Source organism: Marmota marmota, unplaced genomic scaffold (assembly GCF_001458135.2).
Source record: "Marmota marmota marmota unplaced genomic scaffold, marMar, whole genome shotgun sequence".
NCBI classification, from domain to species: domain Eukaryota; kingdom Metazoa; phylum Chordata; class Mammalia; order Rodentia; family Sciuridae; genus Marmota; species Marmota marmota.
The window spans coordinates 11,724,221-11,736,863 of NW_026000241.1; the positions used below are offsets into that span (position 1 = coordinate 11,724,221).

Here is a 12,643-nt window from a genome sequence, read left to right on the forward strand (position 1 = left end):
CAGGCCACCACCAATTGTGACAACAAAAAATGTCTAAAAAATGCCAAATGTCCCTTTGATAGGGAAGCAAAATTACCTCCCATTGAGAACCACTGGCCTATACAAATACATTCACTCATTCTATGAAAGAGAAAGACATGATTGAGAATTTGAAAGAAAAGGAGGGTTGAAGTTAACCTAAGGGGGAGATGGAAGGGAGAGAGAACCAAATCATTGATTAAACAAATTAGTAATACAGTTTTGAATATGTACCTAAGAAATTTGGATTTTGTTTTACAAGTAACAGAAAACCATTAAAGGATTTTTAGAAAGGGAGTGGTATGATTAGATTGCCATTTTTAAGAATGGCAATTCTTATACATATGGAGAAAGTAGCATCCTGGGAGTCGAGGATAGACATTTTCAGGGTGTGTAAGTAATCAACAGAGATAAAGACCATAGAGAAGGTGGAGCCAAAGAAGCCGGTTGTGCTAGTAACCTTAGCTTAGGGAGTTTAGTGGAAGTGGAAGTCAATCTCTATGGGTTAAGAAATGAGGGGTAGAAAAGAAATGGAGAAGAAGTATAGCTAACAACTAGCCCAAAGGACAACTCCACTTTGAGGGGCAGGAGGAGCATGTGGACCCAATGTAGGTGGAGTCAGCATCAAGGCTTTATGGACAGATGTGTATGCTCTGCGTTGATTTTCAGTGTCTATATTTACATCATCACTCATGCTTCCTTCTGGTATTTCGGTCACTTTTTTCAGAATGCCTTTCATTTTATGCATCCTGGCTTGTTTATTTTTAATCTCATTTACCATAAATTTCCAGCATGCACACCTCCCTCTTTTTCTCATGGCCCATTCACACAGATTGGCATGTTTTCAAAGGAACATCAGGTAATCTGATCTGCCACACCTAGGGCAGATATTTCAGGGATCACAGCTCTATTTGCACGAAGATTTCTTCAGCCTCCTAGAAAAATAATAATGTATATTTGAGGCCTGGCAGTTAGATTCCATGCATTCAGAATGAATAATTTCTCAAACAGAAGGAGGCAGAGCCAAAAACTATGTCAGTCTCCCAGGATACTCCTGATGGGCAGAAAACTCATTCCAAGATAAAAGAAACCTATAGAGGAGGACACTTCCCAAGACTCCAGTTGCTTTCTAATTAACAAACTTACTTTCTGACTTCTTCTTACACGTCAATTCTTTCTTCTTTCTTTTTACTAGCAATAGAATTAAAATCCATTTGTTATATATCACCTGAAAACAAATGAATAAATTTTTACTAAATTTAGTGGGTACAATATGGTAAAAATCAGAAGGAACTGGGTCTTAAGCTCCATTCATTCTGGATACTATAGTTCTGATTGGACTGGACATGCTGGAATGAGGGTGGGCTGAGAAATACCACTGCTCAACTCTAACGTGTGTATCACTTGAACCAGACACAGACAGCCTTTCTTTAGGGAAAAAAAATATGAAGAAAAAATGATTAAAGCCAGTTTTTTTTCTTTTGTTGCTAAAATAAGAAAGTAACTTTTCACTCTATAAAAGCAACTTTCAACTCAACCACAGAGATGACTTTGAGCCTTATAGGCTCTGTCACGAGGTATGAACTCAGCAATAATAACTAAGTACCTAGCCGATCTCAACCTAACACCTTGTTATTCCACAATGATCTGACTTAACATAGAAGTGAATGTGGTTAAAAAAAAATTACATAGAGCAAGTTAGGAAGATAGGAAGATAGGAAGCTATGTACTAAAGAATCTGGGAATGAGTATGTTTTCATCAAGTTTGGAAGGAATGCTATGGAGTGACTTAAAAGATCAGTTAGGTGGTATTTATGAAATCAACTTTAGGACACAAAAGTCACCTTAGTCACTCAACCTCTGTGCAACTGAGATAAAAATAAGTAGCTTGTATTACTACTAAAATAAGGGGGGAAATGCAATAGTAAGGGGCTGTATGATAAAACAGAGCTTACAAATAAAAGTCTGTTACAAATGACAGAAAACTCAATCTAACTAGCTATTTATTTATTTATTCTTTACTTTTAGGTGGACACCATATCTTTATTTTACATTTATGTGGTGCTGAGGATCGAACCCAGTGCCTCGTGCATGCTAGGTGAGCATTCTACCACTGAGCCACAACCCTAGCCCCTCAATCTATCTACAAAATATTTTTATCAGCTCATATAGCTAAAAAGTTTAGAAGTAGGTCTGCTTCAGGCCATGCTTGACCTAGTGGCTCAAACAATGTTGGCAAGGAACTAGTTTCCCCGTGTTGCCACTCTTCTCTTTGGCATTAGCTTTATCCACAGGCTCTACGAGGTAACATCTGGAAGTTCTAGAATCTCCCCTTTTCATAGAAAAAAAAAATAGTTGCTAGGGTCCCAGGCCTAACATTTTCTTATATGACACACAAGGGACAGAGAATCTCTTTTGGTAGCTTTCAAAGATGAAAAAGTCTTTCTTCCAGAAGACTCAGTAAATATCTCATGCCACACTAGCTTTGTGGCCAAAGGGATGGGAAAGCTGACTGACAAGCTAAGCAGGGTTGTGACATGAAACTCATGAAACTGTGGGTGGATCCAAACCACCTCGCTGAGAACGGATACCTTCCCAAAGAATATTTGGGTTACTCTTGCCAGAAAGAAGTTGAACAGATGATAGAAAACAAGTCAGAGATGACAATTACAGAGTCCTAACTGAAAGCCTCAAAGGCAGATGCTCAGAACTGCAGACATGAATTTGCAATTGAGTTGCTTCTAACACAGGCAACTTTTAACTGGCTACAGCTTGCAATATAGCAGGAACTTATTCATTCCCCTAGGGAATTCTGGGTAGGTTAGCTACTTTTCAGTATTCTATTTCCATACATCCACATTTTCTAATCCTATATTTTTTTAACTTGAAGACAAAATTTTACCATAATAAATTTTATGCTTTTTAATATATTATTATTGTAACTTATCAGAAAATGTTAATTTCCACTGTTTATATTTCTCCAAAATTTAGGAACTAGGTATTAATATTTTTTTCATCTTCTGACTTTTACATGTTTAGAAAGTGTCATTACAAATTACATCTTTCATGATAGGAACTTAGGGCTTCTAAGTGCCTGCCTATAGGCCTCTGGTAAGGAAAAAAACAGTTGGAACTCTCCTAGTAGGGGCCACCCATTTCCACATGCATCTTCCTAATCCTTTAGAATACCTATCTTTTGCTGTATTTTGGTACTTCTCATTATGTTACTTATGAATCTTGCCACCCAACCACTCAACCTACAAACATTTCCATCTTTGAGCAGTGGCATTCCTAGGGTTGATCACCTTCCCTGATGCTCCTTGGTAGGTCCAAACTGTTCCTTCTCTTGCATGATTCTACTTCCTCAGGCTTCTGATGCGTAAACTCTCTTTCCAATTTTTAAGATACTGACCTCATCCAGCACATATTCATCATTCTGACTTTGGGAGCTTATGAATATTTAGGGTTTTGACCATCATCTCCTAGCAGCCCTTGTCCATGTTTCAACCCTATTTCAACTGCTGCCTGTAGTGTTGTCAACACCTCAGGGCTGCCCTTTCTTAGCATCCCTTGCTGGTACCTCCCTCTATCCAGCTCCCTAAATACTGAATTGATATTCCATAGCTCTCTATCCTGGGGTCTTGGTATCTTGCTACATCTTGAAGGCAGCACTGTGTAGAACTTTCTGCAATGATGAAAGCCTTCTAAATCCATGCTACATAATAAGATGGCTACATATGGTATGCTTGAAAGGTGGCCACATATGATATGCTTGAAATGTGTCTAAAAGAACTGCATTTAAAAATTTTAAATAGCCACATGTGGCTAGTGGTTTCTGCATTGGACAGTACAGCTCTAGATTTTATAAATTTCTTCCCATCCTCCAGGGGATTTTGTTCATTGCTTCCCATCCTTTATGTCTCCTGCTCATTTGATATCTCCCAAATAAACAGCTTTAGTCATGGCTAACATGGTGTTCTAGCCCATAATATACAATGGCCAACTTGAACATCTCACCCATATCTCAAATGTGTTAATCCAAAATAAGGGTTATTGACTTCTCCCTTCCCAAGCCTATTCCTCTTCTAGTATCATCCATTACAATCAATTGTTCACTCACTTTTTCAAATCAGAAAACTATCCCTGACCCCTCTTAGTCCATTACTTCTTGTATTGAATGCATCTGCACATTATGGCTTTATTTCCAAAATATATCCACCTACTTCTGTCTCCACTACCACCAGTCTCTCTGGGCCATCATCCTTTCCAACAGGGGCTACTACAGTCCCCAACATAATCTCTCCTTCCATTCTTGTCCTCTTACAAATCATTTCTATGTAGCAGAGTGACCATCTTAAAACATGACTCAAAATATCACTCTTCCGTTGGATGGCTTCTTTTCATTCAAAGAAAAATAATATTCTGGCCTGCCTAATTCCCTCCAAACCCAATTTGTGCCATACACCTTTCATTGTTATACCATATCTAAAAATCTTTTGTGTGTGTGTGTGTTGGGGGGGGGGTAGTGTGTTTATTTGAACCCAGGGCCTTGCAAATGCAAAGCATATGCTCTACACTGAGCTATATCCCCAGCCCCTCTTTTGGTTTCTTGAACATACCAAGCTCCTCATACAGCAGGGAGTCTTCACAGCTGTTCCCTCTGCCTGCTGTTCTTCCTGTTCTTAAGAGGCTCTTTCTCACATATCTTCCATTCTTGTCCTTTTACAAATCATTTCTACATAGAAATGATTTCTATGTAGAAAGTGCTCTCATATTCTTGGTTTTAATGTTACCTCTTAGGATAGGCCTTCACTGATCACCTATATTAAGTGGGCCCCTCCCATCAGTCCATCTCAGTACCTTGCTCATTTTCTTCATCACATTTAGACTTTTAATAATTTTGTCTAATTATCCTGAAGGGGTACTCTCTCCCATTAGGTTAAATGTTCCAGGAAGGCAGGAACAGGTCTGATATATTTAAAAAGCACCTGACAGCGTGCTTTTCACACAAGTAGTTTCCCAAATAATATTTGCATACAACTTCCCACTGTTCACATCAGTCATTTCCATTTCTTGGTTCCATGTGGTACACAAGTTTTACTGCTTATTAGATGTTACCCAAGCTGGGCTACCCTGGAAAAAGTTCACTTTATTAAATGACATTAGGTTTCAGCAATCAGGAACTCTAAAGTTATTTGTGACTTTTCAGGAAGCAGAAGTTTGGGGCAGGCAGGCCCACGGTTTCTCTTCCTTGCTCCCTGGTCAAAAAAATGGGATGCCTCAGCAACAGTGAAGCAAACTGCACCATCCACAAAAAGTGGTTCTACAGGTGAAGAGTCTCGTGTTTCAAATCTGTTTGGATCAACGTTCTCCGCTGAACAAGGCCTTTCATCCTCTCAACCTTTAAGGTGGTTAGGGCCACTTTCTAATATCCTGTATCTTTCACAGTACTGGCAGTTTGTATTCTCCTTCTAAAATGTTGAAATCAGACTCCTGATTTCAAAAGGAGTTAATTTTAGGCTTCCTTACTTTCCTGCATAGAATCTATGTATTCCTAGCATTTGTTTTCTCTGATCCTGGGCCTAGGAAGAATTTAACTCTGATACCAAGACATTGGGTTATATGGGAATTTTTCAACTGCTAACTGAAGGATGTTACCTAACAGAGCATTAACCACCACCAGAGTAACCACTATCCCCTACCCTTGGTGATGGCCCCATGACTTATTTTAGGATATGGACTATCATAGTGATGAGTAGGGGACAGGCTGGGAGATTTAGGATAAAAGAGCAGTAAAGGGTTTTAACTCTACATATTTTTATGAAAAAAAAAATCTTCACGGGGTTTATGTTTTCCCAATCCTAGAGTGCTGTCTCATAACACAGGGAAATGTGGTCTCTCAGCATTGCACAACATGAACCCCTCTCTGCTGCTTTCCCTAAGTTACCCTGAGACCTCCAGAAGGACCACAACTTCAGAGTAAGGGAAGGTCCTGAAGTTGGCAAATGTGACCCATATCAAATAAGGTTTTCTGTGAGGAAGACTTATGAAAAGCAATATTAAAATTTGCATATACAGAAAATCTCCAAAAAGATTCACAACCTATAAAAGTGATTGCTTCTGGGGAGAACTGGGAGACAACATGACAAGAAAATTTACTTTTCACTGAGCATCCTTCAGAACTCTTTTTTTTTTTTTAAATCATGAGCATGCTCTATCTAATATTAAAAAAAAATAAGCTTAAAACTTGAGAAACAAAAGAAATGCAATATTGGTCTTCAAAGAGTTACTCAGATGGAGTCAAAACTAAAAGACATGATACTGTTTGAAAAACATGAGATAGCATATAATTAGATACTAACTTGGGTGGCACTGGTTACAAGTAGAAGAGGAAGAAAGGTCTGCTTAATTGAGTAGGTGCTCAATCAAGTGGTGCTTCATATAAACACAGCAGTACAGAGGATCTAGACTTGCTAGAGTGGTATCTGTTCAAGATAATACTGGCTATTAGGGTTATAGCAAATTGTGGAAGGGCATCTTACTTGTCTCTGGGGCTCCTATAGCCTATAAACTATAAGCAAGGATCACCAATATGCATCTCTAATGTTCAAGAATGTCAGAGGTCCAACAGTTATAGGGTTTCTCTTTAGCATGGCGCCTTTGGTGCTTAATCAAGACAGAATTCTGACTGAAGGCCTTCCCACAGTCATTACACTTATAGGGTCTTTCCCCAGTATGGATCCTTTGATGTCGGATAAGGTGTGCCTTGCAAATGAAGCTTTTCCCACAGTCAGTACATTCATGAGGCTTCTCTCCAGTGTGGACCCTCTGATGCTGTGCAAGATCAGAGTTCCACATGAATCCTTTCCCACAATCTTTGCATTCATAAGGCTTCTCCCCAGTGTGGATTCTCTGATGCCTAAGAAGAGCAGGGTTTCGAGTAAAGCTTTTCCCACACTCCTTACATGTGTATGGTTTCTCCCCAGTGTGGATTCGCAGATGTTGTATAAGACTTGTGTTCTGACTAAAACCCTTCCCACATTCCTTACATTCAAAGGGTTTTTCTCCAGTATGTATTCTCTGATGCCTAATCAGGTTTGACTTCCAAACAAAGGCTTTGGCACATTCTTGACATTCATAGGGTTTCACCCCACTGTGAATTCTCTGATGTGCAATGCAATGAGATCTAAAACTGAAAGCCTTTCCACATTCCTTACATCCATAGACCTTGTCTCCATTATGAGTTCTTTGATGTTGACCAAAGTCTTCATTTTGATCAAAACATTTGCCACATTCTTCACATATGTAGAATACCTGCTCATTTAGAATTTTCTGATGCATCCTGAGGTAGTTACTAACATCAGTATTCTCTGAACCCTCTTCTACTGAGACCATCTCATCCTTGACAATCACTTCTACAATGTCATTTGTAGTGTTTTCCAAATTTCTCCTACTGGAGTAGCTAAGCCATCTCCTTAACCTGCTTTTCTCCTCTTCACAGGTTTTTCCAAAGGAGAACTCCTGGGAGCCATACCACCGGGATCCACTTGATGGCACCATGAGGTCCTGTGTCTCCTCAAAAACTTCCTCTTTCAGAATAAAATCTTCTTTCTCACTCTTCAACATGTTCTCTGAAAGAAGAAATCAGAGCTGCAAATATCATTACCTATAATAGTGACAAAGGTCACTAAGTCATATAAATATATCCCTGTCTCTCCAAGGTCACCCCTTGTCTCGATGGCCCCATCTTAGCCAAAAATGACAAAAACAGGGCTAACACATGAAAAGCAACCAAAAGTAAAAGGTGGAAACTAGATAGATTCCTCAGGGACTGTAATTCCACAAAGCCAAGCTAAGCCCTAAAACCCCAATCCATGACTATTTAATTAATTGAGCTTATCCTATTAAAATGTGGAAGCTCTGGTCTTAAGTTGCCTCTTAATAAATTGGTTGATGTGAAAATTTTGGAAAGTCATTTATTTAGAACATGAATGGCAAAATGGGGTTTTTTTTGGGGGGGTACTGGGGATTGAACTCAGGGGCACTCAAGCACTGAACCACTTCCTCAGCCCTATTTTCTATTTTATTTAGATTCAGGTCTCACTGAGTTGCTTAGTGCCTCACTTTTGCTGGGGCTGGCTTTGAAATAAAGATCCTCCTTCTTCAGCCTCCTGAGCTGCTGGGATTACAGGCATGCATCACTGTGCTCAGCCAAAATGGGCTTTTAATATTTTAAAAAGAAAAGACAGAGGAAACTCTATGACTGAAAGAAAAATGCTCATTTCCTTCTCTCTTACCAGTATAAATTAGGCCTGGACTCTCTACTGGTAGTTTCAAGTTCAGTGGCTCTTCCAGCTGCTCAAGATGGGAGATCCCAGCAGGCTTTAGAAATGGATATCCTGCCAGGGGCAAGGTACAAATAAGACTGGCTCAGTTGGAGGAGTGTGACCCATTAGGAATGGAGCAGAAATGGAAGTGGTGAGGGAAGAATTAAGGTAGGTAGAAAGATAGATTACACAAATGACCAGCAATTCAAGGGAGATAGGAATATAACGAATAGAAAACAGTGGAATAGGAAAGTTGCAATTCCATCCCTTCCCAATGATATGAAAGCATATCACTCATTGTAAAATGTCAAGAAGAAATAGAAAAGACCAAGTCCTCTTCTATGGGTTGTAAAAAGTTCACATACAAAAGAATCAGGATAGGATAGAGTTCAGAAGAGCTGTTCCTAAGGACTTTCTGTCTAGGCAGGATATTCTAGGAAACCATAGTCTCTTGGTTTCCTTTCTTCTTCTCCATCTAATACCATTTATTCCACAAAGGATCAATGATGGGTCTGTCTGTGACATCCATAAGAATTAATATCACAGCCTCACTAAGCCATTTCTAGAAGTCACTTCTTAGTCTATGACAGACATCTCTATTCACAAAAGTTCACTCTAGCAATTTTACTTCAGGCTTACCTAACATCTGTCACTGTGTAGTTCTCTCCATAACTGCCTAAGCAACAGGTCAGTTCTACACCTTCAAACGACAATCTTATATATGGCTGAAGCCAAAGACTCTGTGTCCCCTGAGATCATCTTCTCTAAGATGAAAGTGGACTGAGTGAAGACAGATCTACTCCAAGGAAGTCTGCTTCAGGTCAGGGAGTTAGAGTTTTGCTCAAGGAATAACTTAGCTGTTGATTTTTTAACTAAGGCAAAGGGGATAAATTCGCATAGGTGGAGAGGAAAGGAAGCACTGAGATCCTGAGAAAATGCAGGAGACATTGATTACTCCTTCTACATTCATTCTACACCTCACCATTGTGGAGTAGCTACAGCAGGCATGGGGAGTGATCCCAACTTCAGCTCCTAGGCTAGGCTCTGAAATGGTCTAAGCCAAGCAAGTTAATCCTATCCCATTCACCATGGAAAACTGGTTCAGGGATCAGCAATTCAGCCCAGTCAATCAGTATACATTATTTCCCTGGTCAAGTGACTGATTAAGGGCTGGCTTATGACTTAAGAAGGTACATTAGAGCAATACTTGAAACTTTTAATTTTCTCTGGATAAAGCCTAAGGAAGATCTATCCTGTTTTCTTTCCCTAGGTATGAAGAAGCAGAGTCCTGGTTACATGTACCAATCACCTTACAACCACAAGAGAAGCCCAGACTGTAGGCAAAGCCAAATACATGGAGACAGAGCAGAAACTGTTAAACTGTACCTGCAGCTCACGACAGCCCTCCCAGTTACATAAAACAATAAATTCCTCTTTATTATTTAAGCCAGTTTTAATGGGGTTTATACTTGCAATCAAAAGTATCCTAATATAAAAAAAGACTGCCAGAACAAGAACATGGAGGTTGCAGGCACAGTTCAAGTCTCACTGAGCTGTGGAAGAGCTCTGGGGGGGGGGAAGATGGAAGTTTTCCAGAAAGGCAACAGGGAAACACAGTTCTCACTAGAAGAGCAGGAGAACAAGCTCTTTCTAGGAAAACAAGAAAGATTTGTTTGGGGCAAAAGTAATACCGGGGCTTTTCCTATCAGCAATCCCTTAAGAATAAGAACTATTTGGCTGAGGGTTATTAAGATTCTGTGCTCTTTAATGATAAAGAAGGCCTTCATGTCCCAAAGGGCAGCCAGAATCTTTTGCTGGAAGTCTCTAAGCAGGTCAGGAAAGTAGAAAGGCCACCTCCAGTGGGAGTAATCAGGAAAGTCAGGGAATACATAAATGGTGGTTATGACAACAGCAGAGATGAGGAAGAGGCAGAGTTGAATAAAGATGGCTCAGAGGAGCTAGAATGAATAAAACAAGAACTCAAAGAAAACCATGAGAATACAGAGAAAAAAGGAAATCCAACTAGTATCTATGGCACTAGGTTAAAAGAACACATATCCATTACATTTTTAAAAGACATGATGACTAGCATATGTCCTCACTCACCTGAGGAGATGGCCCTTGGACCCTCTCCATCCAGAGCTCCCCAAGAAGCTGAGCACCAGGGTGCTTCCCCTCGCTCCAGCTGGGAAATCAGAGTCGGTTTGGGAAATGGAAATGCCGCTTGAGGGGAAGGAAATGGGACAGGCAGGTGAGTGGGGTGACACAGAGCAATCCCAGGGCTCCTCCCAGGCCTGTGTCTTCAGGGGCAGAAGAGTAAAAAAAGGAAAATAACTAGGAAGAACAGGGAAAGGAAGTCCAGGGAAAATAGCAGGAGACCCAGGGGAGAGGGACCAGGAAGCTTTTTATATATTTTTTATTCTTACAAAGATTCAGAAGTTGACAGAGTACATAAGAGGTGCTCAGTGACAGTTTCAGTCAGGAAATGCCTGATTCCACTGATTAAGGAACTGAACCTTCTTATCTTCTCCCTTTTAGAGCAATCAAGTTTAGACATCTACATGAAGATGTTTGCCACTGGGCAGGATCTCCCTACAGGGGGAACCAAAGACTCAGTGGGGCGCTCAGTGGGGCACTCAATGGGGGTGAGACATTGGGCAGCACTAACTGCTCAGCAAGGGAATCCTGTGCAAGGCCCAAACTGATCCCAGGATTTCCATTTCCCAGCAACTGCTCAGGTTAGGTCATTAAGAATCTAGGATCCTGAAGCTACCACTGATCTGGGTATTATTAAACTCCTGAGCCTTTAAGAAAGAGTCAGGAAACTCTAAAGGGCAGAGGCAGAGCCAAAGGGAAGAGATCCTTACCCAGGGAAGTCACAGTCCCATAATTCTCCAGCATCACATCTCTGTACAGGGCCCTCTGAGCAGGGGCCAGCCCTGTCCATTCATTCTCAGAGAAGTAGACGGCCACATCCTCAAAGGTCACTGACTCCTGAAACAACGTGTGTTTAAGTGTCCTAGGTCAATCCTAGGCTCAGGCTTGCAGTAATGGCAGACAGGATACCAAGAGGTACTGGCAGGGATATCTGCTATGTTTATGGATTCTGAACATCTATGGAAATGCTCAGATTTTTGCCCCCTACTTACAAACATATAAGAGATCAGCCATCAATTTTCTCATGTCTGTTCATCTTTATTTCAGTAATAGAAACATCCTTCTTTTTCATGAATCTCTGCCAAAGTTTTCTTTCCAAAACCACCCTCTGTGGTCTAGATCCCATCCTTTCTCCACAAGAGGTCCTCCTTCAAAGTTCACCACCCCTTGGTAACAACTATATTTTACTGAGCTGTGCCAAGTTCAGTATATTTTCACATATTACTTAATATCTCACTATCTATGGAGAAGGGTACAGATCCATTTTACAGAAGAGGGCACTGAGGCTCAGAGAGATTAGTTTCCTCCGAAGCTACAGAGCTGAAACAGCCTGTGTGACTCTGACTCTTGCATACTGTGTCAGACTGCCTTCAAATGTCACCACTCCTGCTGTGTAGGACCCTTCCTCTTTTTCCCTCCCAGCCACCAAAGTGCCTCTGACCCACCCAGGTTACCCTGGGATAAATCCTGAACTGTGGCTTTATTCTCAGAATCCCCCACCCCTATAAACTCTCCAAAACGTCCCACCCCACTCTCTTCCACAAGGGCCTATCTCGGGATCTGTATCTGTAGGAGCCTCTGCATCTTCTCTTTTTTATCTCATCCTCTTCCTCAGGAAACACCAACAGTGTTAACCTACAGCCATCAAGAGTTCTTATAATTCTATCCACTGCCTCACTCAGCATCTGTCTTTATATTACTGAGGAGCAAGTTCTGCTCTATTCCACTGCCATCCTTGCCCACAAAGTCCCCACAGTGATTTATTAAGCACCACGGGGCTCAAAGGCTTTGGCTGGCTCCCCTCTGCCTACCTAATAAAGATTCCAATTCCTGGGCACCGAGAGAATTCCTTCACTATTCAGAGAGCCAGCTTACCTGCACCATCCCTACTCTCTCACCATTCGGTTGGAAAACCAAACTCTCCTCCCCATGGCTGTGCCCTGGCACCTGCAACTCCCCCTACCTAAACAAGTGCTTCCTCCTGTACCTGTCAATTCTGGTTCATCCTGAACCCAGCTCAAACATAACCAGCTCTATAAAAACAGCCTCATCGAATTTTGACCAGTTCTGGTCCTTCGCCTCCGCCCACACTGATCAGCGAACAGCGCTCCAGCGCTCGACTCCCGCCTGCGCGGAGCATG

The 12,643-nt window shown here is 41.1% G+C and overlaps 1 protein-coding gene across 4 annotated transcripts; it reads right to left on the minus strand.

Moving 5' to 3' along the window:
* Window positions 1-6,337: 6,337 nt before the first annotated feature.
* On the minus strand, window positions 6,338-11,972 carry Znf662 (zinc finger protein 662). Of its 4 annotated transcripts, XM_015488928.2 has the most exons (4): window positions 11,213-11,971; window positions 10,452-10,568; window positions 8,316-8,417; window positions 6,338-7,649 (listed from the first exon to the last, which is right to left on the minus strand). In XM_015488928.2, the coding sequence occupies exons 1-4, from the start codon at window positions 11,244-11,246 to the stop codon at window positions 6,619-6,621; spliced, it is 1,284 nt and encodes a 427-aa protein (XP_015344414.2). In that variant the 5' UTR covers window positions 11,247-11,971; the 3' UTR covers window positions 6,338-6,618. The 4 variants fall into 4 exon arrangements, with proteins under 4 accessions (XP_015344414.2, XP_048650809.1, XP_048650808.1 ...); XM_048794852.1 differs by lacking the exon at window positions 10,452-10,568 and having other exon boundaries at window positions 11,213-11,972; XM_048794851.1 differs by lacking the exon at window positions 8,316-8,417.
* Between the last annotated feature and the right edge of the window lie 671 nt (window positions 11,973-12,643).